Source organism: Salvelinus sp. IW2-2015, linkage group LG19, assembly GCF_002910315.2.
Source record: "Salvelinus sp. IW2-2015 linkage group LG19, ASM291031v2, whole genome shotgun sequence".
NCBI lineage: Eukaryota > Metazoa > Chordata > Actinopteri > Salmoniformes > Salmonidae > Salvelinus > Salvelinus sp. IW2-2015.
Window position 1 is genome coordinate 26,286,752 of NC_036859.1, and position 27,493 is coordinate 26,314,244.

Here is a 27,493-nt window from a genome sequence, read left to right on the forward strand (position 1 = left end):
CTAAGCAATGGACTCACAAACAAAAGGAACGAGAAAATGAACAAGCGATTCAATAAATACAAGAGAGTATCACCCACCACCCACAACTAAACCTGGGCTGTGACTAAACCTGGGCTGTGTAGAAAGAAGGTGTAAATAACCTGAGCTGTGTGTGCGTGTCCAGCACAGTGCAGGGCAGGCTGTGAATGAGCTCCTAAATCTTGGTCTTTTCTCCCATTTAGCCTGCACTTCGTCAACTATGGCTGTGTGTCTTCATGTGTTCCTAGTGTAAAACAACCCGTGTACACCAACACCAACACATGGAAAGACTTAATGCACTCAAAGCACGTAAACACAAAACATAATGAGTAGGGATCCAAACGGGCCCTTGGCATGGTTCCTCTCACATCCCTCTGGTTTACGTCAGAGGCTCAAATCTCTTTGATATATTTTGGTTGTTTAGATTTGGACCTGACTGTATCTGGGAGGACTGTATTGAATCCCTCTGAGCCACAGACTGTTTTGGTGAACTTGCTGGGTTTCTCTGGTTTCCACATGCCCATTAAGGCTGCAGGATGGAAGAGACAGAGATGTTTGCATTTCTGTGGGAATTTTGGGACTACTTCTAAAATGAGTTTCACTGGACTGGGAGGAGGACCTGGCCGGGTGGTGCCAGAATAACAACCTATCCCTCAACGTAACCAAGACTAAGGGGATGATTGTGGATTACAGGAAAAAGAGGACCGAGCACGCCCCCATTCTCATCGACTGGGCTGTAATGGAGCAGGTTGAGAGCTTCAAGTTCCTTGGTGTCCACATCACCAACAAACTAGAATGGTCCAAACACACCAAGGCAGCTGTGAAGAGGGCACGACGAAGCCTATTCCCCCTCAGGAAACTAAAAAGATTTGGCATGAGTCCTGAGATCCTCAAAAGGTTCTACATGTGCAACATCGAGAGCATCCTGACTGATTGCATCACTGCCTGGTACGGCAACTGCTCGGCCTCCGACCGTAAGGCACTAAAGAGGGTAATGCGTACGGCCTAGTACATCACTGGGGCTAAGCTGCCTGTCATCCAGGACCTCTACACCAGGCGGTGTCAGAGGAAGACCCTAAAACTTGTCAAAGACCCCAGCCACCCCAGTCATAGACTTTTCTCTTTACTACCGCATGGCAAGCGGTACCGGAGTGCCAAGTCTAGGACAAAAAGGCTTCAACAGTTTTTACCCCCAAGCCATAAGACTCCTGAACAGGTAATCAAATGGCTACCCGGACTATCTGCATTGTGTGCCCCCCCCAACCCCTCTTTTACGCTGATGCTACACTCGGTTTATAATATATGCATAGCCGCTTTAACTATACATTCCTGTACATACTACCTCAATTGGCCCGACCAACCAGTGCTCCCGCACATTGGCTAACCGGGCTATCTGCGTTGTGTCCCGTCACCCACCACCCACCAACCCCTCTTTTACGCTACTGCTACTCTCTGTTCATCATATATGCATAGTCACTTTAACCATACATTCATGTACATACTACCTCATACTAGCCTCGCTACTTTTATAGCCTTGCTACTGTATATAGCCTCGCAGCTGTTATTTTTCACTGTCTTTTTACTGTTGTTTTTATTTCTTTACTTACCTTTTGTTCACCTAATAMATTTTTTGCACTATTGGTTAGAGCCTGTAAGTAAGCATTTCACTGTCCTGTTGTATTCGGCGCACGTGACAAATACATTTTGATTTGATTTGATTTGAGGAGGAGTGTTTAGATACAGAGGGTTCTCAGGTCGGAGACTGGTTTGGCAGTTGGCACGCAATCTAGGATACAATGTTGTGCCTGTCAGGAGAAAAAGATAAAGGCAGAGGAAAGCAGTAAAAGAGGGAAGAAAAGTCCCTCTCTGAGTGATGTCATTCAGCTGTTCATATGGGTTAAGTGTCTTGGATGGAGGGATGGAGGAGAGGAGGGATGGATGGATGGAGAGATGGATGCTGTTGAGGACATTGTGTTACATCAGAGAACATTTCCAAAGTTTTCTGGATTTTTTTTTACATTACGYATTCCTCCGGTCCTCGACTGAAATGATCCTTGTATGCATTAACCTTAATACAGTAGATATTWAAAATTTACCGCACAACCCTTAGGTCTGTACACTGTGTGCTCCTAAGTAAATTAAAGCATAATGTTCCTGAAAAAAACATAACATGGGAGATGGCCGCTTTTGACTGTACAGAGATTAAGATGACTAAACCTGGGCTGTGTAGAGAGAAGGTGTAAATAACCTGAGTTGTGTGTGTGTGCCCAGCACAGGGCAGGGCAGGCTGTGAATGAGCTCCTAAATCTTGGTATTGATCAGGCCTTCATCACACACACGCAGAGGTATCTAGGACAGTTTAATGGCCTCATTAATGGTCTCTGCACTGATCCACACGGCACCTCTCTGCACCACATTGCCACTGACTGCCTCTCCTCTACCAGTCTCTCCCCCTCTATCTTCCTTCCGTCTAACTCTCTCTCTCATTCTCTCTTTTACATAGCTCTCCTCTCACGCTCTAACAAGCTGTATCACTCTCTCATCTTCTCCCCTATTTCTCCATCAATCCTACAGTCTTCCATCTAAAATACAATGAACCTCATAATTAAGGATCTGCCCCCTTTTTTCAATTTTCGCCTAAAATGACATACCCAAATCTAACTGCCTKTAGCTCAGGCCCTGAAGCAAGGATATGCATATTCTTGGTACCATTTGAAAGGAAACACTTTGAGGTTTGTGGAAATGTGAAAGGAATGTAGGAGAATATAACACAATAGATCTGGTAAAAGATAAAACAAAGAAAAAAACAACCGTTCTTTTGTATTTTTTTTGTACCATGATCTTTGCAAGAGAAAGGCAAGAGAAAGGCCATAATGTATTATTCCAGCCGAGGTGCAATTAAGATTTTGGCCACTAGATGGCAGCAGTGTATGTGCAAAGTTTTAGACTAATCCAATCAACCATTGCATTTCTGTTCAAAATGTTGTATCCAGACTGCCCAAATGTGCCTATTTTGTTTATTAATAACTTTTCATGTTCAAAATTGTGCACACTCCTGAAGCAATAGCATGGTATTATTTCACTGTAATAGCTACTGTAAATTGGACAGTGCAGTTAGATTAACTTCACTAGGGTAGGGGGCAGCATTCGGAATTTTGGATGAAAAGCGTGCCCAAATTAAACTGCCTGCTACTCAGGCCCAGAAGTTAGGATATGCATATAATTAGTAGATTTGGATAGAAACCACTCTACAGTTTCCAAAACTGTTAAAATAATGTTTATGAGTATAACAGAACTAATATGGCAGGCAAAAACCCAAGGAAAATCCAACCAGGTAGTACTATTATTTTGAAAGGCTGTTTTTCCAAAGAAAGCCTATCCACCATACAAAGACTTAGGACCCAGTTCACGAGCTCTATGGCTTCCTCTACATGTGGCCAGTCTTTAGCCATTGTTTCAGGCTTTTACTCTGAAAAATGAGGGAGATACAGCACTTTCAATGAGATGCCAGTGGAAATTTCCAGACATCAGCCATGCGCCTGATCGGGAACGCGCCTTTCTTGTTTTTCCTTTCTATTGACGAAGCTTTTGTGCGGTTGAAATATTATTGATTATTTATGACAAAAACAACCGGAGGATTGATTTTAAACATCGTTTGGCATGTTTCTATTAACCTGTTGAGGACAGAGGGCGCTGTTTTCACTTTGGGGGAAATTCGTGCCCAATTTACACGGCCTCGTACTCAATTCTTGCTCGTACAATATGCATATTATTATTACTATTGGATAGGAAACACTCTCTAGTTTCTAAAACCGTTTGAATTATATCTGTGAGTAAAACAGAACTCATTTGGCAGCAAACTTCCTGATCAGGAAGTGGAAAATCTGAAAACGATGCTCTGTTCTAGGGCCTGCCTATAAATGGGCTTGATACGTATAAGTATACATGCACGTCATACACCTTCCACTAGATGTCAATAGGCAGTGAGAGAAGAAATGGAGTGTTTATCTTGGTCTGAGGTGGAATAAAAGCTCTTGGCATGACGTGTCACCCATTTCCTGTTTTCTGGAAAGCGCGAGAAGGAGCCTGGGATTGCCTTCTGGAAAGCTGTCGTTATACACCACTAATATCTCCGGCTTTGATTTTATTTGATAAATGTGACAATATCATCGTAAAGTATGTTTTTTACATATAGTTTTATTAGATTATTGAAATTTTTTCGGGACGTTAGGCGTGTTGCGTTGTGTGCCTTTGTTCAGGAAGGAGAGCTTCGCGCTACTTTGCTAGCTTTCTGTGCTAATTGACTGGAGAAGAGGACGTTCTAAAACCAAACAACGATTGTTCACGACAAAGGACCCCTTGTACAACATTCTGATGGAAGATCGTCAAAAGTAGGACCCATTTTATGATGCTATTTCATATATCTGTCGAACATGTTGTACTAGTAGTTTGCGCCCAGATTTTGGGCACTCTCGCTATAACATAAGCTGGATGTCGTAATGAAGTTATTTTTAGAATTCTAACACGGTGATTGCAATTAAGAACTAGTGTATCTATCATTTTCCTATACAACATGTATTTTTTAGTCATGTTTATGAATAGTTATTTGGTTCAGAATAGATGAGTTTTAGAAAAATATCCACACATTCTGGGAAAAAAGATGCTACGTTAGCACAATGTATAACCACTGATTTCAGCTCTAAATATGCACATTTTCGAACAAAACATAAGTGTATGTATAACCTGATGCTTATAGGACTGTCATCTGATGAAGGTTATGAAGGTTAGTGAAAATTTATATATTTTGCTGGTTTATTCGCTATCGCTAACGTGCTATTGCTATCGCTAACATGCCTTGATGAATGTGATGCGGTAGTGTGGTAGGCTATTGTAGTAAAGCTAATATAATGCTATATTGTGTTTTCGCTGTAAAACACTTAAAAAATCGGAAAATATTGCTGGATTCAACAAGATGTTTGTCTTTAATTTGCTGTACACCATCGATTTTTCAAGAAATGTTTTATGACGAGTATTTAGGTATTTTCACGTTGGTCTCTATATAATTACTCTGGCTGCTTTCGGTGCTATTTTTTGACGGTAGCATGTGATGGTAGCTGCAATGTAAAACTGATTTATACTTAAATATGCACATTTTCGAACAAAACATGATTTATTGTGTAACATGTTATAGAACTGTCATCTGAATGAAGTTGTTTCTTGTTAGTTTTGGTTGGATCTTGGTTAGTTATGTTTGGTTTTGTGCATGCTACCTGTGCTGTGAAAAATGTCTGTCCTTTTTTGTATTTGGTGGGGGGTAAAAATCGGACATGTTGGCTGGATTCACAAGATGTGCATCTTTCATTTGCTGTATTGGACTTGTTAATGTGTGAAAGTTAAATATTTCTAAAAAATATTTTTTGAATTTCGCGCTCTGCCTTTTCAGTGGATGTGGGGGGAGTTCCGCTAGCGGAACCCCGGAGCCAGACAGGTTAACTTTTTATTGTACTTTAAAAAAAAATCATCTGGACTTAGGTGCACAGCGCCTTAAGCATTCGGATTACTGAACAAAACGCGCGAACAAAATGAGTTTTTGGGTCATAAAGAGGGACATTATCGAACAAAAACAAACATTTATTGTCTAACATGGAGACCTGGGAGTGCCACCAGATGAAGATCATCAAAAGGTAAGTTATTAATTTTAATACTATTTTCTGACTTTTGTGAGCCCTCTTCTTGGCTGGAAAAGGCTATATGGGTTTCTGTAGCTAGGCGTTGACCTAACATAATCGCAAAGTGTGCTTTCGCCCGTAAAGCCTTTTTGAAATCTGACACAGCGGTTGCATTAAGGAGACGTTTATCTTTATTCGTATGTTTAACACTTGTTATCTTTTATCAATGTTTAATGATGAGTATTTCTGTTATTTGATGTGGTTCTCTGCACTTTCACCGGATGTTTGTTTTGAGACAATGCATTTCTGAACAATAACGCGCCAATGTAAACTGAAGATTTTTGGATAATAAATATGAACTTTATCGAACAAAACATAACATGTATTGTGTAACATGAAGTCCTATGAGTGCCATCTGATGAAGATCATCAAAGGTTTAGTGATTAATTTAAATGTTATTTCTGACTTTTGTGAGCTCTCCTTGGCTGGGAAAATGGCTGTATGGTTATTCTGATGACTAGGTGCTGATCCTAACATAAATCGCAAGGTGTGCTTTCGCCGATAAAGCCTTTTTGAAATCAGACACTGTGGCTGGATTAACGAGAAGTTTATCTTTAAAAATGGTGTGTAATACTTGTATGTTTAAGGAATTTTAATTATGAGATTTATGTTGTTTTGAATTTGGCGCCCCTGCAATTTCACTGGCTGTTGGTTAGGTGGACGCTAGCGTCCCACTTGTACCAGAGAGGTTAAACCTGTTGGGGACCAGGGGGTGCTATTTTCACTTTTGGGGAAAATCGTATGATTTTTAAACGGCCTCGTACTCAATTCTTGCTCGTACAATATGCATATTATTATTATCTATTGGATAGAAAACAGTCTCTAGTTTCTAAAAACGTTTGTGGAACTAAGTGAAACAGAACTCCTTTTACAGACCATTTCCTAACCGGAAGTGAGATTTCCAAAGCGAACTCTCTCTTCAGGAGCTTGTCTATAAAAGGGCATGTCACTTATGACTGTAGAAACACGTCATACGCCTTCACCTGGGTGTCATGCGGAAGTGAGAGAAGAAATCAGTTGATTATCTCGACCAGGGACTGAACACAACCTCTTGGAACTGAGACATGCGCACTTTTATATTTTTTTCCTGGGCGCGAAAGTCGGAACCTGTACTCGGCTCATTGAAGAACCTTTTTTAAAGGTGAATATGATCTCTGGCTTCGATTTTCTTTGATACATGTCACAATATCATCTTAAAGTATGTTTTTTTCAATATAGTTTAATTATATTATTGAAATTTATTCTGGACTTTAGACGTGATGCGTCGCAAGAATTGGTTCAAAGAACGAGAGGCTAGCAACGCACGGCCAGTGTGCTTGCTAATTCTGAGGGAAATCGTTCGTTATGGATCCAAATAAAGTCGGTTCTGAACAAAGGACCCTTGGAGAACATTTCTGATGGAAGATCAACAAAGATAAGGACCCAATTTGGGATGCTTTTTCATATATATCTGTCGAACTGTGCTATGCTACCGTTTGACTAGAATCACTGCTGCTGTGTGCTAGCTATTGTAGTAAGCTAATATAACGATATATTGTGTTTTTCGCTGTAAAACACTTCAAAAATCGGAAATATTGCTCTGTTCACAAGATCTTATTCTTTCATTAGCTTATCCACCATATAATTGTTCTGAAAATGTTTTATGATGTGTAATTAGTAGTTTGACGTTGGTGTCTGTATTTTCTCCTGGCTACTGCCGTGCGATTTCTGACTGTAGCTGTGATGGTGGCTATGATGGTAGCAGTAAATGTAAAACTGATTTTATAGCTAAAATATGCACATTTTTCGAAAAAACATAGATTTATTGTGTAACATGTTATAGGACTGTCATCTGAGGGAGTTTTTTCTAGGTTTTTAGGTTGGTTCTAGGTTAGTTAGGTTGGCTTGTGCATGCTACCTGCAGCCTACTTGGCTGTGAAAAATGTCTGTCTGTCTTTTTTATTTGGTGGTGACCTAACATAAATATATGTGGTGTTTTCTCTGTAAACATTTAAAAAATCGGACATGTTGGAATTGGATTGACAAGATGTTATCTTTCAATGGCTGTATTGGTCTTGTTAATGTGTGAAAGTTAAATATTTCAATTTTGTTTTTGAATTTGCCGCTCTGCCTTTTCAATGGAAATGTGGGAGGGGTTGCCGCTAGGTTAACAAGAATTTAAGCTTTCTGCCATATCAGATATGTCTATGTCTGGAATTGTTCTTGTTACTTACAACCTCATGCTAACCGTCCCATGAATGGGAAACTGATTGCAAACATGTTTGTGTCGCTTTTGAACTGTTTGGGAGTTCAGTACAGTTTGCACAAGTAAGTGTGGCTAAGAATAATTTCCCCAGACATTCAGTCTTTCACTTTTTCACTGCCTCCTCATAAAGTTTTCTCCCCAAATGATCCTTCGATCCTTCCTTCTGTCTCCTCCCAGACAGCCAAAACCACGTCCCGGCGCATTGGTCTAGCCTCCTGCCTATGAAAAACCTCCTGTCGGAAAGCAGCAGCACCACAAAGAGTCTCCTAGGGCTGGGTATGGCAGACCCGATTACGCCAGTCACCTCTTCTTCAGCCTACATCTATCTGTCAAGTAGGGCATATTTCTCCCTTCAAACAGGACAATCAGAAGCATTAGGCCACCCTGATAATCAGAGCAATTTATTTACTTTTCTCATTTCCCTGTCTCATTTACTGTCAGCCATGACGAAGAGAGAGGAGAGAGAGAGAGAAGAGAGAGAGAGAGAGAGAGACGAGAGAGAGAGAGGAGAGAGAGAGAGAGAGAGAGAGAGAGAGAGAGAGAGAGAAGAGAGAGAGAGAGAGAGAGAGAGAAGAGAGAGAGAAGAGAGCACACCCTTCTCCGCTTCTTTCGCGTTCTAAGAGAAAGTGGTGTACTTAGTCGTTTCTTTTTCTTGGAGGTTGTTGTAATCAAATGTTGCAGTGGTGGCAACTTTTACTAGGGGACGGTGGGAACATGTCAACCCAGTTTCATAATTGGAATGTGATACAAACGAGGCACGGTGTGCTTTAGGACCATGGGGTGCCTCCGATCAGGTCAAGTAGGGCTGTCTGTAAGTGTTTATCCGACAAGATAAAAACAACTATGTATGTCCCCCCACAATCTAAAACCAACAGTTGTGCCCATGAAATGTGTGTAATCAAATATTCGAAAAATGTACAATGATTTAGGTGTATGTAATCGAAGAAGACGTTTAGGAGCTATTCACTTAAGCTCATCAAAATGCGTTAGCTTATGCACAAAACTGGAGTGGTTTCACACTTCAACTTTCACTTTTCCATAGCGCCAAAGCTCTGCTATCAACCATGCAGTTTGTAGAGTAGTAAGTACCAGACGTTGTTCAATATGTTTAACACAGAAAAGTCCCAGAAAAGTTAACAGTACACACCTCAAACTGTAATATGGCACAGACGACAAAATGACCACTCGAAAACAGCATATCTGCAATACACCACTACACTCCATGTAATGGACAGACTGAGGTCCCTCTCATACTAGGAAACACAGTTAAATGTAATGCGTCTTATTTTACATTTTCCACTTGGTCAATAGTTTGTGCTCGAGGTCCTTTGATAAGTGCCACTATGTACATGATGGAAACTCCACGGGAGCATGAAGAACACTGTAGGAAAAGGGGACCGGGCAGGACCAACATATCCCAAACGTTCATTTCCAGTGGCTGAATTAATATTCTGTCACCAGAGAGGGAGGGAGGGGGAGGGAGGGAGGGAGGGAGGGAGGAGAGGGAGGGAGGGAGGGAGGGAGGGAGGGAGGGAGGGAGGGAGGGGTGGGGAAGGGGGGGAGGTGAGGAGGGAGGGATGCAAGAAAAAATAAAGCAAGGGAGTTGGAGAGAGACAGAGTCTTCGGATGTGAGAAAAAAGAGAGAGACAGAGAGAGAGAGTGAAAGAGAGGGATGAGGAGGCGGCCGTCCAACTCTCTGGCTTGGTTCAGGCTACCCTAATCGTGGGCTAATGTCTTTGACAGAGGAGATGTCTGAATGGTCATTATGTAGTACTAAACACGACCCCTTCTTGTCTCACTGCCTGTTCTGTAAGAGCTACAGCACTGTTGCCAAGACACAGCGAATAGCAGAGAATCTGGCCTGGGCCTGTATTCACAAAGGATCTAAGAAAAGAAGTGCTGATTTCGGTTTTGCTTTTAAATCATAATGAGTAAGAGGAGGGACCTGATCCTAGATCACACTCCTGAGATGATTTGTGAATACTGGCCCTGTTCAGCCCTATAAAAACAAACCTCAATAGGTATTTCACCCAGGATTAAATACGTTATGTTTCAAGGTTTTTGCCATGAAGGGAGAAGCCGTATTGCTGCTCGCCGAAAACAAAGCGTCATTAAAAACAGAAGACTGCAAACAGCAAAAACCTCTGACAAGCCATGCTGCCGCTTCAATGCTGTCGCAAACTTCAGAAGATTGAGTAGAAAAGACGTTATATAAAAAATGTGTGCTTTTTGCCAAAGTCAGATTTATTTACTTTAGGCTTGCTACCAATGCTTAAAGGCCCAGTGCAGTCCACACTATATTGATGGAATAACACTATTAATAGAAGTACAATAAAATATAAAAAAATACTTTACAAAATAAAGGAAAAATACTGTGAAATTGTGAAAATTATGATAATCCCCTTTTAGTTGTTTGAAAAGACCACATTAATTTTCAGCCTGTTTTGGTGGGATGGAGTTTTGGCCTGGTGACATCACCAGGCAGTAACTTAGTTAACAGACCAATAAGAAAGAGAGTTCCGAACCTCTCTGCCATAAAAAGATGGTTTTCAGTTTTCCCCTCCCCACTCAGACAGTCCCAGCTAAATTATTGCATCAGATATTGCTTTTGCTTAGAAGCTATTTTTGTTTCTTTTTGGCCATTTAAATTTAGAGGAATCACAGTAAGGTACTTAACTGTTACCCAGAAATTATTTGATATTGAAATAAAAAAGGCTGCATTGGGCCTTTAAGAACAAAGCATTTCTGGAATGTTCTCTTGTGGAACAGAGCAAAAGACAAACCAGCATTTTCTCTCTTTTTTTAACTGAGGAACTACAATGGGTGCAGAAATAGTGCAGAGGGATGGATATGCTGGTCTCGCCACAGATCCTAATATGCCATGTCTTCGGTTTAGGGTTTTAACTTCACCATGTTTCAAAGGGGGAAATCCCCCAACCCCCAACACAATCAATTATCAAGCAGGCCACTGCTTTGATGCGAGAAAAGAGGGTGATGAGGCCAAAGAATAGAGACCGTTTCAATATTTCACTTTGTGAGTTCTCGTATAGTTGGAGTAAGCTGCCCCCATCACTTCGATCCTTAAAGTCATTATTCACAGTACAGCACAATGACATCTCTCCAGCACAGATTGTGATAGGAGAAGCAACGGGCCAGGAATCAAAAATACAGAGATTATGCTGTGTTAACTAGTGCTGAGCAATGTGGAATAAAATATGAAAACCATATAGGAGACACAGGTACAGCAGAAAACACCAACAATGTATACAGATGATGAAAATGTTGCTGCTGCATCATCGTCATCTTCCCTATCCCCTCCACATGCATACACACACTCCCCTAACCCTAACTCTCACACCCACACTATTCTCTTACCAGCCTGGTTGGTGGTGATGTCTATAGACACGTGCTGGGCAGGGTAAGGGCTCTTGTTGGTGACCCCATTTACAGCCTGTATCTCAAAGCTGTACAGCGTGTGAGCCCACAGGTTACTGATGAACACCCTGGTCTCTGTCAGGCCAAGCTGCCGAGGCACAAACTCCACGTTGTCGTCGCAGTGCGAGCAGGTACGGCGGTCCGCACGACACTTCTTACACACGATGTTGTAGACCACATCCTCACGACCGCCCGTCTCCCTGGGCGTGTGCCACTCCAGGATCACCGAAGTCTCGTTCACGACGGAGATCACGTTCCGCGGGCCCGAGGGAACGCCTACAAACAGACACAGAGAGGAACCTTTATTTAACCAGGTTATCTCATTGACATCTCAGTGAATCTCTTGCCAACAGGCCTTGAGATTGACAAACACAATGAGAAGGTTGTCAGTATTCTATTCAACCATTATTTAACCAGTAGATCCCATTGAGATCTCAAAGAAACTCGTTTTCAAGAGAGACATGGCCAAGAGGGTAGCTTTCATGTAAAGGTTACTAAAGGACATTACTCTAGTCTGTACGATATACAGTACCAGTCAAAGGTTTGGACACACCTACTCATTCAAGGGTTTTTCTAGATTTGAACTATTTTCTACAGTGTAGAACAATAGTGAAGACATCAAAACTATGAAATAACACATATGGAATCATTTAGCAACCATAAAAGTGTTCAACAAATCAAATATATTTTGTACTTAAGATTCTTCAAAGTAGCAACCCTTTGCATTGATGACAGCTTTGCATATTCTTGGCATTCTCTCAACCAGCTTCATGGGGTAGTCACCTGGAATGCATTTCAATTAACAGGTGTGCCTTGTTAAAAGTTAATTTGTGGAATTTGTTTCCTTCTTAATGCATTCAATTGAATCAGTTGTGTTGAGACAAGGTAGAGGTGGTATATAGAAGATATCCCTATTTGGGAAAAGACCAAGTCCATATTATGGCAGGAACAGCTCAAATAAGCATAGAGAAATGACAGTCCATCATTACTTAAAGACATGAAGGTCAGTCAATATGAAACATTTCAACAACTTTGAACGTTTCTTCAAGTGCAGTCGCAAAAACCATCCAGCACTATGATGAAACTGGCTCTCATGAGCACTGCCACAGGAAAGGAATACCCAGAGTTATCTCTGCTGCAGAGGATAAGTTCATTAAAGTTAACTGCACCTCAGATTACAGCCCAAATAAATGCTTCAGAGTTCAGGTAACAGACACATCTCAACATCAGCTGTTCAGAGGAGACTGCGTGAATCAGGCCTTCATGGTCGAATTGCTGCAAAGAAACCACTACTAAAGGACACCAATAAGAAGACGAGACTTGCTTGGGCCAAAAAACATAAGCAATGAACATTAGACTGGTGGAAATCTGTCCTTTGGTCTGATGAGTCCAAATTTGAGATTTTTGGTTCCAACCAACGTGTCTTTGTGAGAGTAGGTGAACGGAGGATCTCTGCATGTGTGGTTCCCACCGTGAAGCATGGAGGAGAAGGTGTGATGGTGGGGGTGCTTTGCAGGAGACACTGTCAGTGATTTGTTTAGAATTCAAGGCACACTTAACCAGCATGGCTACAGTGCCTTGCAAAAGTATTCATCCCCCTTGGCGTTTTCCTATTTTGTTGCATTACAACCTGTAATTTAAAAAGATTTTTATTTGGATGTCATGTAATGGACATACACAAAATAGTCCAAATTGGTGAAGTGAAATGTAAAAAATAACTTGTTTTAAAAAATTCTGAAAAATTACAAATGGAAAAGTGGTGCGTGCATATGTATTCACCCCCTTTGCTAGGAAGCCCCTAAATAAAATCTGGTGCAACCAACTACCTTCAGAAGTCACATAATTAGTTAGATTGCACACAGGTGGACATTATTTAAGTGTCACATGATCTGTCACATGATCTTAGCATATACAGTGGGGAGAACAAGTATTTGATACACTGCCGATTTTGCAGGTTTTCCTACTTACAAAGCATGTAGAGGTCTGTAATTTTTATCATAGGTACACTTCAACTGTGAGAGACAGAATCTAAAACAAAATTCCAGAAAATAACATTGTATGATTTTTTATTAATTAATTTGCATTTTATTGCATGACATAAGTATTTGATCACCTACCAACCAGTAAGAATTCCGGCTCTCAAATACCTGTTAGTTTTTCTTTAAGAAGCCCTCCTGTTCTCCACTCATTACCTGTATTAACTGCACCTGTTTGAACTCGTTACCTGTATAAAAGACACCGTCCACACACTCAATCAAACAGACTCCAACTCTCCACAAATGGCCAAGACCAGAGAGCTGTGTAAGGACATCAGGGCTAAAATTGTAGACCTGCACAAGGCTGGATGGGCTACAGGACAATAGGCAAAGCAGCTTGGTGAGAAGGCAACAACTGTTGGCGCAATTATTAGAAAATGGAAGAAGTTCAAGATGACGGTCAATCACCCTTGGTCTGGGGCTCCATGCAAGATCTCACCCCCGTGGGGCATCAATGATCATGAGGAAGGTGAGGGATCAGCCCAGAAACTACACGGGCAGGACCTGGTCAATGACCTGAAGAGAGCTGGGACCACAGTCTCAAAGAAACCATTAGTAACACACTACGCCGTCAATGGATTAAAATCCTGCAGCGCACGCAAAGGTCCCCTGCTAAACCAGCGCATGTCCAGGCCCGTCTGAAGTTTGCCAATGACCATCTGGGTGATCCAGAGGCAGGAATGGGAGAAGGTCATGTGGTCTGATGAGACAAAAATAGAGCTTTTTGGTCTAAACTCCACTCGCCGTGTTTGGAGGAAGAAGAAGGATGAGTACAACCCCAAGAACACCATCCCAACTCGTGAAGCATGGAGGTGGAAACATCATTCTTTGGGGATGCTTTTTCTGCAAAGGGGACAGGACGACTGCACCGTATTTGAGGGAGGATGGATGGGCCCATGTATCGCGAGATCTTGGCCAACAACCTCCTTCCCTCAGTAAGAGCATTGAAGATGGGTCGTGGCTGGGTCTTCCAGCATGACAACGACCCGAAACACACAGCCAGGGCAACTAAGGAGTGGCTCCCTCCGTAAGAAGCATCTCAAGGTCCTGGAGTGGCCTAGCCAGTCTCCAGACCTGAACCCAAGAGAAATCTTTGGAGGGAGCTGAAAGTCCGTATTGCCCAGCGACAGCCCCGAAACCTGAAGGATAATAAGCAAACACGGTTGGTGTTCACCAAAAGGCACGTGGGAGACTCCCCAAACATATGGAAGAAGGTACTCTGGTCAGATGAGACTAAAATTGAGCCTTTTGATCATCAAGGAAAACGTTATGTCTGGCGCAAAACTAACACCTATTACCCCGAGAACACCATTTTCATTGGCAGGGACTGGGAAACTGGTCAGAATTAAAGGAATGATGGAGGGCGCTAAATACAGGGACATTCTTGAGGGAAACCTGTTTCAGTCTTCCAGAGATTTGAGACTGGGACGGATGTTCACCTTCCAGCAGGACAATGACCCTGAGCATACTGCTAAAGCAACACTCGAGTGGTTTAAGGGAAAACATTTAAATGTCTTGGAATGGTCTAGTCAAAGCCCAGACCTCAATCCAAATTGAGATTCTGTGGTATGACTTAAAGATTGCTGTACACCAGCGGAACCCATCCAACTTGAAGGAGCTGGAGCAGTTTTGCCTTGAGAAAAAATCCCAGTGGCAAGATGTGCCAAGCTTATAGAGACATACTCCAAGAGACTTGCAGCTGTAGTTGCTGCAAAAGGTGGCTCTACAAAGTATTGATTTGGGGAGGGTGAATAGTTATGCATGTTCAAGTTTTCAGTTTTTTTGTCTTATTTCTTGTTTGTTTCACAAAAATATTTAGCATCTTCAAAGTGGTAGGCATGTTGTGAAAATCAAATGATACAAATTTTAATTCCAGGTTGTAAGGCAACACAATAGGAAAAATGCCAAAGGGGGTGAATACTTTCGAAAGCCACTGTACCACAGCATTCTGCAGCGATACGCCATCATATCTAGTTAGTGGGACTATCATTTGTTTTTCATCAGGACAATGACCCAAAACACACCTCCAGGCTGTGTAAGGGCTATTTAATCACGAAGGAGAGTGATGGAGTGCTGCATCAGATGACCTGGCCTCCACAATCACCGGACCTCAAACCAATTGAGATGGTTTGGGATGAGTTGGACCGCAGAGTGAAGGAAAAGCAGCCAACAAGTGCTCAGCATATGTGGGAACTCCTTCAAGACTGTTGGAAAAGCATTCCAGGTGAAGATGGTTGAGAGAATGCCAAGAGTGTGCAAAGCTGTCATCAAGGAAAAGGGTAGCTACTTTGAAGAATCTCAAATTTAAAATATATTTTGATTTGTTTAACACTTTTTTGGTTACTACCTGATTCCATATGTGTTATTTCATAGTTTTGATGTCTATACTATTATTCTACAATGTAGAAAATAGTAAAAATAAAGAAAACCTTTGATTGAGTAGGTGTGTCCTAACTGTTGACTGGTACTCTATCTGTATCTGATTTATAAAACTAACAAACAGAAGCAAGATGACACAAATCATGGACCTCTTGTAGGATATACAAGGCTATACCCTTTTTCACACTTCTGAGCCAAACAGAACCGGCCCAAGCCAAGCTGTATTTGGCTGGCCTGGTTACACATCCACCATAACTGCTGGAACCATGCTGGAGAGGGCAATGTGAAAGGAAAACATCAGAGCCAACGCAGTACAGGTCAGCCTTATGGTGTGAATCAGGCACAAGTGTTTCAGACATGACTGAGTCCGACTTGCCAAGGAGAGGAAAACTTGGCATATTCCATATCCACCCAGAGGGCAGAAAAGGCTTGGATAAACTTTGATTAGTGGAATGTTTTTATCAGTCCGGCTCTGTTGATGGAAGCGTTTTCACCACTTAAAGAATGTTCCTGGACATGCCAATGCTGAGCGAGCAGCTATTCTATATGCTAATTATAGACCATCACTCCAGCGAATGGGGCTGTAAAGAGGGAGACTGCAGTACTATAGCTACTAGCTATACTTGAGGTCTTTTATAAATCAATGTGAAGTATATCTAGTTCTCAAATCAAAGTTTATTGTTTTGCATACAGTATTAGTGTTACAGCATGTTAAAAGGTGTGTGAACATGTATTGTCTGATTATATCCTGGTAAAAAAATTACAGATACAAGTGAAGGAAGCCATATAGGTGTATCAGGACACATCCCTTGAAGTTCCCATCTTAGAGGGGATGAGGTCAGACAGTTGAAAATCAAGGAAACAAGTGAAGGAAGCTGTATAARCGTATTAGGACACAGCCCTTATGTTTCCCATGGTGGAGGGGTGAGGGCAGGCAGTTGCTTCTGTCAACACAGCCACAATTAATCATTGTTTCTGCTAAGCCACGTGGGATAGCGCTGGGGTGCTGGGACAAAGCAGCAGAACACACAGAGGTGACGGATCGGCAGTGTTGCCACGGCGACCTCGGCTCAGCGCCATGGAGACGACTGTGGGGTCAGTGACAGGGAGGTCATGACCTCCACAGAGAGGACAGAGAGAGGAGAGAAAGAAAAAAGGATGGAATACATCACCTCTCCAGATAGCCGGCACTTTTACCCAAAGCCATATAATCAGGACTCCCATGTGAGAACCAGACCAACAACTCTGGTTTACAAGCACCATATTCATTAGAGCACTTGGGTGTCTGTATGAGAGTGAGGAAAAGAAAGAGACATAAAGAGAGGGACATACAGAGAGACATACAGAGAATCAGAGAGTGCGATAGCGAGACAAACAGAGAGAGAAAGACATAACATTGTGAGATGAGAGATGAGAGAGTGTAAATATAGAGGAGTGTTTGTGTTTGCAGAAATAGGCCATAGGAGAAGAGAACAGCTGTACTCCGATCACACACATAAAGAGCTCATACGCTGTACTGTACCGTACACACATATACTCTATAATCATCACAACACATACTGCCGTGAAGACTGATCTGTATGATCCTGTGGATGTGTCATTTGACCATCAGTGTACATAATGCATGTGTGTGCTGCTAATAGAACAAATGCATRTGACATGACATCACACACACACACACAATCCAGGTGAAAGCTATGATCTCTTATAGATGTCACTTGTTAAATCCACTTCAATCAGTGTAGATGAAGGGGAGGAGATGGGTTAAAGAAGGATTTTTAAGCCTAGAGAGAATTGAGACATGGATTGTTTATGTGTGCCATTCAGAGGGTGAATGGGCAAGACAAAATATTTAAGTGTCTTATGAACGGGGTATAGTAGTAGGTGCCAGGCTTTTTCACGCTCAACAGTTTCCTGTGTGTATCAAGAATGGTTCACCATGGTATACAAATCCCAAAAGAAAGAAATGATCTCACTCCAATCATKTTTTATAGAAAGTTAGCAAAAATAGATAAGATCTTGCTACCATGGAAAGRAAAATACCTGTCTATTTGTGGAAAAATCACCCTGATTAACTCGTTAGGTCAACTGTGATATGACTATTTGCTTATGGTTTTGCCTACACCTAGTGACCTGCTTTTTAAATTATATGAACAAAAAGTATTCAATTTTATTTGGAACGGCAAGCCAGATAAAATTAAAAGGGCCTATTTATATAACGAATATGAATTCGGAGGGCAGAAATTATTAAATATTAAAGCATTAGACCTCTCACTAAAGGCATCTATCATACAAAAGTTATACTTAAATCCAAACTGGTTCTCTAGTAAATTGGTACGAATGTCTCACCCTATGTTCAAGAAGGGCCTTTTCCCCTTTATTCAGATTACACCTGCTCACTTTCGGTTGTTTGAAAAGGAAATAATCTCCAAAATATCTTTCTTTTTTAAACAAGCCTTAGAAAGTTGGTTGCAATTTCAGTTTAATCCACCTGAAAAGACAGAACAAATAATACAACAAATATTGTGGTTAAATTCAAATATACTAATTGATWAAAAAAAACTGTATTTTTCGAAGAAATKTTTAAAAAATGTATCATTTCAGTGAATGATATCATAAATAGGACTGGTGGAGTTATGTCACACATGCAGCTAACACAGACATATGGAAATGTCTGCTCTACCCAAAATTACAACCAATTAATTGCAGCATTACCACAAAAATGGAAGAGGCAAGTAGAAGGGGAAAAAAGTAAGGAACTTGTATGTCGGCCCTGTATTAAAGAACATAAATGGTTAAAGAAAAGTGTGAAAAATAAAAACATATACCAATTTCATTTAAGGACCAAAAAACTGACAGGTGTGCCATATAAATTGCAAAATAGTTGGGAAGAGATTTGATGTACCCATTCCATGGCACATGGTTAATGAATTGATACGCAAAACAACGCCGGATTCAAAACTTCAAATTTTTCAATTTAAATTACTATACAAAATTCTTGCAACTAATAGAATGTTATATATATGGGGGATACAATCTTCCCAGCTCTGCAGATTCTGCTGTGAGGAGGCAGAGTCATTAGATCATTTATTTTGGTATTGTCCATATGTAGCTCGTTTTTGGTCACAGGTCCAGGAATGGCTGAAGAATTGCAAAATTTGCCTAGAACTAACGCTACAGATAGCAATACTGGGTGGTTTGGAAAGCCATAGTCAATCAATCAATGATATAATAATAATTTTTGCAAAAACATTTTTTTTTAAATTTACAATCTGTAGGAGCTATGAGAATAGAAAGGTTCAATTATTTTGTGAAGCATCACAGCACAGTTGAAAAATATATGGCAAATAGAGGTAGATGGGAGGAGTTGAATGGAGCTGAAGGGTGGGACTAATAACAAGATAAACAATGTAAAACATATGGGATCTGTAAAATGTATATAGGTTCGGAACTTTTGTGAAATAGCACAGTTACAAATAGAAATTAAACTGGATGGACATCAGAAATAGAGGAAGGACTAAGAACAAACAAGAGAGAACTATTGTAAARTAGACTGTGTCTGTAAAATGTGTATAAGATGTATAAATTGAAGGTAAAAGCCGAAGTGTTTATTAGTTTACTCCWATTGGGGGATCGGTGGTAGGGTTTGCTGGGAATAATAATAAAGGTATATTCTTTAAATAAGAATAGGTATGTGTATGTATATATGTATGCATGCGTGTATGGATATATTTACCCCAAAAATATACGGGGGATTGGAAATGATGCAGACAATTACATTGATGGAAGCAACATTCTTTCCACAATATTAAGCTGATCCACCCCTTTAAAAAAAAGAAAAGAAAAAAAGAGTGGTTCACCACCCAAAGGACATCCAGCCAACTTCACACAACTGTGGGAAGCATTTGAGTCAACATGTGCCGGCATCCCTAGTAGAGTCCATGCCCCGGTGGATTGAGACTATTGTGAGGGTAAAAGCGGTGGACAACTAAATATTAGGAAGGTGTCCTTAATGTTTTACATATTTGCATACTTGTGTGCTGTCTGTTTTCAAGTAGGCATAAAACAAAACAAAATGGCTGTGAGAGGTGAGGTGTGAGCATCTCATCTCGGTTGCTAGATACATAGATTCCCCTATGCAGTGAAGGATGGAGAAATCCGATGTGACTGCCACTTAACCGGTGATTTGCAGGCTATTACGGCTGCTCTTGGCTGTTTTAATTTGCCATGAGATTTAATTTGTCGAGTGCATTACTTACCGAGCTCCTGGCCTGGCATTAATTTAGCCACACTAGTCAGCCTTGATTGTTACTTGCATGTCAGCCGCCACAATTAAGACGACTGCGTGATCATCAAGCATTTTGGTTACTGAGAGTAATGTGTTCGATTGGTTGGAGTGTTTGTGACAGTGGGGTGACAGTTTGTGTGGGCTGGGGTGGGTTGGGGTAGTGTGTGTAAAGTGTGTGTGTGTTTGTGCGCGCATGAGTATGTGCGTGTGCGTGTATGAGTTGGGTGTGTGCGTGTATGTATGTACTGTGTTCATGCCCAGTAGTGTCACTGTCAAATTCATCCCCACCATTGCCATCTAACTGATGAGCTATAGAGCATTCTGTGTAGCAGTTGGATCTAGACAGTAATGTCTATAGCCCACCAGCATGGCAGAAAGGGAAACATATCTTGGCGGGGCCCCAAAAGGCCACAGCACCTGTTTTTACTCCCTGGGATGCCTGCTGATATCAAGAGCAATTCACCCCCCCCAAATAAACAGCCCGCCACATTGTTTACTCAGCCGGGCCCTTTAAGCCAATCTCAGAGCTTCGCTGGGCTTCCTTCACTGTGTTTGTTTTTACGATATGGAACAGCTCCTCGGGGACTCACTACAACTCCTTGTGTGGAGATCTGGAGCGCAGACTGACTGGGGAATTTTGGGAATAAAGAAAGAAAAGCTGCCTTGTTTCAGAGGGGGAACTAAACCACTCAGAAATCTTAATTCTCCAAGTAGATATTTGTACATTTATGGTAGGGCTGTGACGGTAATTGTAACTGAAAACTATGGATAAAGACCATCGTAAAAAAAAAACTGCCAAAACTGTTTAAATAGGCCTATATTCCTTATGGATTTTATTTATTTATTTTCATGTAGATAAACTTTACCTAATAGCCAGAATGTYCAATAATGATTATAAGCAATTTTTTTGCTAACTTAGTCTGTCTATTAAACCTTCTACATCTCCTCCTCTTTCCAACGGTCCTTTGATGCTGGAGCAGCTCATCGCTAGAAGCGGGGATCTAGAGCGCTATAGGCTTTGGCTATTCAGTAAAAAATAGTTCTATGTGTATTTTATACAATGCACATTTTCATTGCTTGCTAGTAAATAAATAAATCGGTCTTCTCCTAAAAAAGGCTAGATGTGTCTGACTATTCATTAATTATTAAACAGCAGTCGACAAGGTTGTTCTGGCTCTGAGTCCTATAATGCTCTAATGTTGTGTCAAATGAACTATGTGCCAATCCTCTCCAACTTGGCATGGTATAATTTGATACTGAATCTTTTCTTCATTTATAGACTAATCAATGCTGATCAGGCCCGGTCCTGGCCGATATGCTGCCCTAGACCCCCCCAAAAAATGTACCGTTAATCCCTGGTTATAATTATTTATGTTAATACGTGTATTAAAAACCTGCTACATTTATGGGAAAAAAGTTTTGGTGTATTTTATACCATCATTTACGCACTCCATGTGAGTAATGTTGATGGAGCGCGTGCACCTGAGCACACATAGAAGTACCTGGCCTGCTTCTCGCAAATGTCAAATTTAGGAAAGTGAACAGCTGGTATTCTCAGTCAACRAAGTCATTTTTTTATTTTTTACATCCATTCAAATTAGAATAGCTCCYCACAGTATTTGAAAAATCTTTCCAACACTCTCCCCCACGATAATCAGCGTCGCTGATAAATAGGCTATGGACATTTGTTTCTATTTTAATGATTGTCAATTTTATCTTCATACCATAGCATAGCTGTCCCCTTCATCCTTTCACTATCAATTCATTATCTTATAGCCTACTTTCAGGAAAGCCTAAGGTAGGCTTTGTTGATTGCTTCCTTTATATCTGTCTGTTCCTCAGTTTGATCCCTGTGTTAGCATTAATGTCGTTTTGTTTCCCCTGTCCAGACGCTGTCCTTGTTTTGTTTCACGTCAGTTATTTATTAAATATTCACTCCCTGTACTTGCTTCTCATCTTCCAGCGTCTGTCCTTACAGAATAGGTTTTTTAATACGTTTTAAGGAAAGGAGAAATATTAGCTGTTGTGTCTGATACGCTGGTGACTTTGATTGACGGGTGCTTTTATGGGGGTTTGCGTGTGTGAGTTTGACCGATGCTCTCTATAGACCTACTGTACAGTACCAGTCAAATGTTTGGACACACCTACTCATTCAAGTTTAGTTTTTTTCTTTATTTTCTACATTGTAGAATAAAAGTGAAGACATCAAAACTATGAAATAACACATATGGAATCATGTAGTAACCAAACAGAGCCAGACTCATAAAAACAGTACAGTAATCAACGTTTATCAAAGCCTTTTCTGCCCTCTGGGTGGATATGGAATATGCCCAGTTTTCCTCTCCTTGGCAAGTCAGACTCAGTCATGTCTGAAACGCTACAGTACAAGTCAGACGTTTGGACACACCTACACATTCAAGGGTTTTTCTTTATTTTTACTATTTTCTACATTGTAGAATAATAGTATGGACATCAAAACTATGAAATAAGAGTGTTAAACAAATCAAACTATATTTTAGATTCTTCAAAGTAGCCACCCTTTGCCTTGATGACAGCTTTGCACACTCTTGGCATTCTCTCAACCAGCTTCATGAGGAATGCTTCTCCAACAGTCTTGATGGAGTTCCCACATATGCTGAGCACTTTTGGCTGCTTTTCCTTCACTGTGGTCCAACTCATCCCAAACCATCTCAATTGGGTTGAGGTCAGGTGATTGTGAAGGCCAGGTCATCTGATGTAGCACTCCATAACTCTCCTTCTTGGTCAAATAGCCCTTACACAGCCTAAAGGTGTGTTATGGGTCATTGTCCTGTTGAAAAACAAATGATAGTCCCACTAAGCGCAAACCAGATGGGATGGTTTATCGCTGCAGAATGCTGTGGTAAGGGGAAAGGGGGATACCTAGTCAGTTGTACAACTGAATGCCTTCAGCCATGCTGGTTAAGTGTGCCTTGAATTCGAAATAAATCACTGACAGTGTCACCATCACACCTCCTCCTCCATGCTCAACACATGTGGAGATCCTCTGTTCACGGAGGTTGGAACAAAAAATCTCAAATTTGGACTCATCAGACCAAAGGACATATTTCCACCCGTCTAATGACCATTGTTCACGTTTCTTGGCCCAAGCAAGTCTCTTCTTTTTATTGGTGTCCTTGAGTAGTGGTTTCTTTGCAGCAATTCGGCCATGAAGGCCTGATTCACACAGTCTCCTATGAACAGTTTATGTTGAGATGTGCCTGTTACTTGAAATCTGCAAAGGATTTATTTGGGCTGCAATTTCTGAGGCTGGTAACTCTTTTTTTAATCTTTATTTAACTAGACAAGTCAGTTAAGAACAAATTCTTATTTTCAATGACGGCCTAGGAACAGTGGGTTAACTGCCTTGTATAGGGGCAGAACAACAKATTTTTACCTTGTCAGCTCGGGGATTTGATCTTGCAACCTTCCGCTAGTCCAATGCTCTAACCACTAGGCTACCTGCCGCCCCAACTCTAACGAACKTATCCTCTGCAGCAGAGGTAACTCTGGGTCTTCCTTTCCTGTGGCGGTCCCCATGAGAGCCAGTTTCATCTTAGCGCTTGATGGTTTTTGCAACATCACCTGAAGAAACTTTCAAAGTTATTGACATTTTTCGCATGGACTGACGTTCATGTCTTAAATTAATGATGGACTGTCGTTTCTCTTTATTTGAGCTGTTCATGACATAATATGGACTTGGTTTTTTACCAAATAGGGCTATCTTCATTTTACCACCCCTACCTTGACACAACACAACTGATTTTCTCAAACGCATTAAGAAGAAAATAAATGATACAATTTAACAAGGCACACCTGTTAATTGAAATGCATCCCAGGTGACTACCTCATGCAGCTGGTTGAGAGAATGMCAAGAGTGTGTAAAGCTATCATCAAGGCAAAGGGTGGCTACTTTGAAGAATCTAAAATATATTTAGATTTGTATAACACTTTTTTGGTTATTTCATAGTTTTGATATCTTCACTATTATTCTACAATGTAGAAAATAGTACAAATAAAGAAAAACCTTAGAATAAGTAGGTGTGTCCAAACCTTTGACTGGTACTGTATAAGTCCATTCTGAAAGTTTACTAAAGTAGTCTGTCTGGACTCCATCTCTTTAATAAGAATCAAATCATGATTCAGTCTTGTAAAAGTCCTGTTTTCAGTAGCTTAGGCTACATTATTTCTCTCRTTATGGTGTCCTCTCTTTGAATAAAATATGTCAATGCCACTGCCATCGAATGACAGCAGCAGCAGGGTTTGTGACGTTTTGCGGACTTCGTTTGAATGGTTTTKTGTCTTTTTTTAAGCCAACAGACAAGAACAAGGTAGGCATATACTGTATCTTTATTTGTACTCTGTTAATGTTGTTTCAATATGAAAATGCGACAGATTCTCTCCAACCTGGCATTTCTTAATTTGTTGATTAATATTTATAAGTAATATGCTGAATAAAAATGAAATATCATGATAATAACTAAGTGTAAGGGCTTGTTTCAAGTATGTTTTTATTAAGAAGCATATCCATCCAGGTGTACAAACAGAATTGTGACCCCTCCCCCCTACCCTCCCCTGACCGGTTATGTCATGACCGTCTACATTGGCCTGGCCAATTACCGTAACCGTAACCTGAAATTCCAAGACCGTCACAGCCCTAATTTATAGGTTTCATTCACAAATGCTACACACTATCCATCAATTAGTTCACATCAGCTCTGCTCTGGGCAGACACTACGAGACCTAAGCCTTGCACTAAAGAGCACATGTGCCACCATATCAATCACATGAAATGTCAAAGACCAACAGAAGGAAGCTGGACTGCTTGATGGACAAGAGCTCAAATATCAGACCCTAACAAGGGAGCTCAGGAGATTTAATGGAAGTAGAATCTCATTTAACAGGGCGAGTACTACCTGTGTCTGAGTCTGTGTGTGTCTGAATCTGTGTGTCTGAGGTCTGTGTCTGTGAGTGTGTGTATGTGTATGTGTGTGTCAGTGGCGTAGTGCAGTTTCRCGGGGCCCCCCGCAAGGTCGGAGCAAAACATTTTCAGTTCTCTAGCTAATCTAATGCTATTTTACACACTYTGCCATGAGAGAAAATGTTGCTGTTTTAGAGCTGATTTCCTGCTATTCTACACATTAATGCGGAGCACCATATCTTTCTCTCTCTCTGCAGCCAGGCAACAGTGCAGGCAGAGGGATTAGACCAGGCAATTACACTGGCTTAGCTCTGTTGACTGGTGCATTACTGGCAGAGCCAGCAGCTTACTTACTCTACCACTGCAGAAGGAGAGGGGGAGAGAAGGAGAAATATGAGGGAAGGAGGAAGAGGGGAAGAGAAGGAGGAAGAGGAGGGAAAGTGAAAAAAGGAGAGGTAAGGAGAGAATGAGAGAAAAAAGAAAAGGAGGAGGAAAAAGAGCAAGGAGAAGGAGAAAGAATGAGAGGGGAGAAGAAAGAAGGAAAAAAGAAGAACATGACAAGTAAAACATGTGAAAACGTGTGAGGGAGAGAATTAATGGAGAAGATAAGGTGAAAACGAGCACAGGAGAACAGGATAAAGGGTACAAATGAGAAAAGCGACAAGCCTGAGAAAATATCTCTCTCAGCCTGTTATTTTAAGCCCCGTTTCCACTGGCACTTAAAATTAGGGTCAAATTCGAGCTGGCTCAAATGGAATTCTAAAATTAGAGCTGGATCGAGGGAAACCCATGCCAGCACAGCCCAGCTTCACAACTGGAGTCAGCTTGATTAGAATTCAGGCTGGTGTTGCCGTTACTACTGTATGCAACCACCAGCTGATCACWGCTGGATGCTGACACAATGTTTAGCTAGCTCATCTGGGCTTGTTGCTGTTAGCTAGCAAATGAACAAGCAGTAGCCAGACATCACACAAATTCCCAGCTAGCACAGTGGATCTGGGCCGATTCCGTCTGAGTGTCTGGGCACTCGGCTGAGAGTCAGACTCGGCCGACGTCATGTGGCCCGAGTCTGGGCCGCCTTAGGCAATATTACTTTTGGCTAGGATGCGGGGTTTGAGCTCGRGCCGAATCCGGTGAGAGTTACCTGGCCCAAATGTATATATTACTTGGGGCTCAGGCCAATTCCGGTGTCAGTTATCTGGCCCAAATGTAATACTTGGGGCTCGCCGATTGGGGCTATTCTCTGGCAGATGATTACACGGGCTGCTTTATATAATTAACATTTCATTATTTATTTTTCCATATTTTCTCATTGTTTCTGTGATCAAAAAATACAATTAACATTTAATTGAAATTCTTTAAGAGCCCTGTGTAGTATTTTAGTTTTTTGATACTTTCTGCAAGGCATTTGATAAGCATTAAAAATGCTTGTCCCATCGCGCTGTAGTGACTTCTGTTGTGGGCCAGGCGCATGCACGCTGACACGATCACCAGGTGTATGGTGTTTCCTCCGACATAAAATGTTTTTTTAATAATTTGTATGTAGAAAATGTATAATAGTAACATTTAAAATTACTAAATCGGGTAATTTTGTATACATTTATTTAAATTTGCATCAGGCTGCTTCTGGAGGGATTCTGGTACGATACCGGCAAAGTCGGCTGAATTACAGTAGACGGAAACGGCCCAATGTACTTGGGCCGATTCTGGGCAGTCATTCGTATTGATTCCGGGCCCGAGTCCGACACCGGGCAGATTCAGCTTCTCAGCCGATTCCTCATTGCTAGCTATGTTACCAACATATCTGGATCCTTCATTCATTTTTGCACTACACAATAGACTTTTATGAGAACAGTCAGCCCTCGAATGCTAACTACCTAACGTTAGCTAGCAAATCAGGAGTTGAAACAAGCTAGCTAGCTAACGTTAGCTATCAAACCTGTCGTCTGGTTTGCTTGGCTAGCTAGCTAGCTAATACCCAATGCAATGGCAAGCAAGGTAGGAATTAAGGTAGCTAGCCTGTTATGCTAGCAATGACGCTAACTGTTTACCTACCTAGCTAACGTTAGCAAGCTAAATACATCGCTCTGAGTCTGGCTGGCACTGGCAGGAGTATGGGGTAACAGCACGGTGAGGGTAAATTAAATTCTTCAACATCTTGCTAGCTAGCAACATTAGCGAAGCCAGCTGCACAGTCACATATTGGCTACCTAGCAACATTACATAATTTCTCATTTCTGTAGGCAGTGAGAACGCAATTCGAGCTAGCCCACCAAGGCCAGCCCAACCCAGGTTGACTTCAAAGTGCTAATGGATACAGACCTTCAGTGTAGAATGATATGGATTTGTGGCCTGAGGTCCAGACAGTGTGCACAGAGATCAAGGAAGCATCCGGAAGCTTGGCCACAGTTGTAAGATGAGACT

The 27,493-nt window shown here is 41.3% G+C and overlaps 1 protein-coding gene across 2 annotated transcripts in view; it reads right to left on the reverse strand.

The window, feature by feature from the left end:
* Positions 1-27,493, reverse strand: part of LOC111979445 (ephrin type-B receptor 1) — a 482,851-nt gene that overhangs the window by 106,669 nt on the left and 348,689 nt on the right. For both annotated transcript variants that reach the window (XM_024009990.2, XM_024009989.2), the window contains exon 5: positions 11,368-11,703. In XM_024009990.2, coding sequence (XP_023865758.1) covers positions 11,368-11,703 — 336 coding nt within the window. The remainder of the gene's footprint in view (positions 1-11,367; positions 11,704-27,493) is intronic.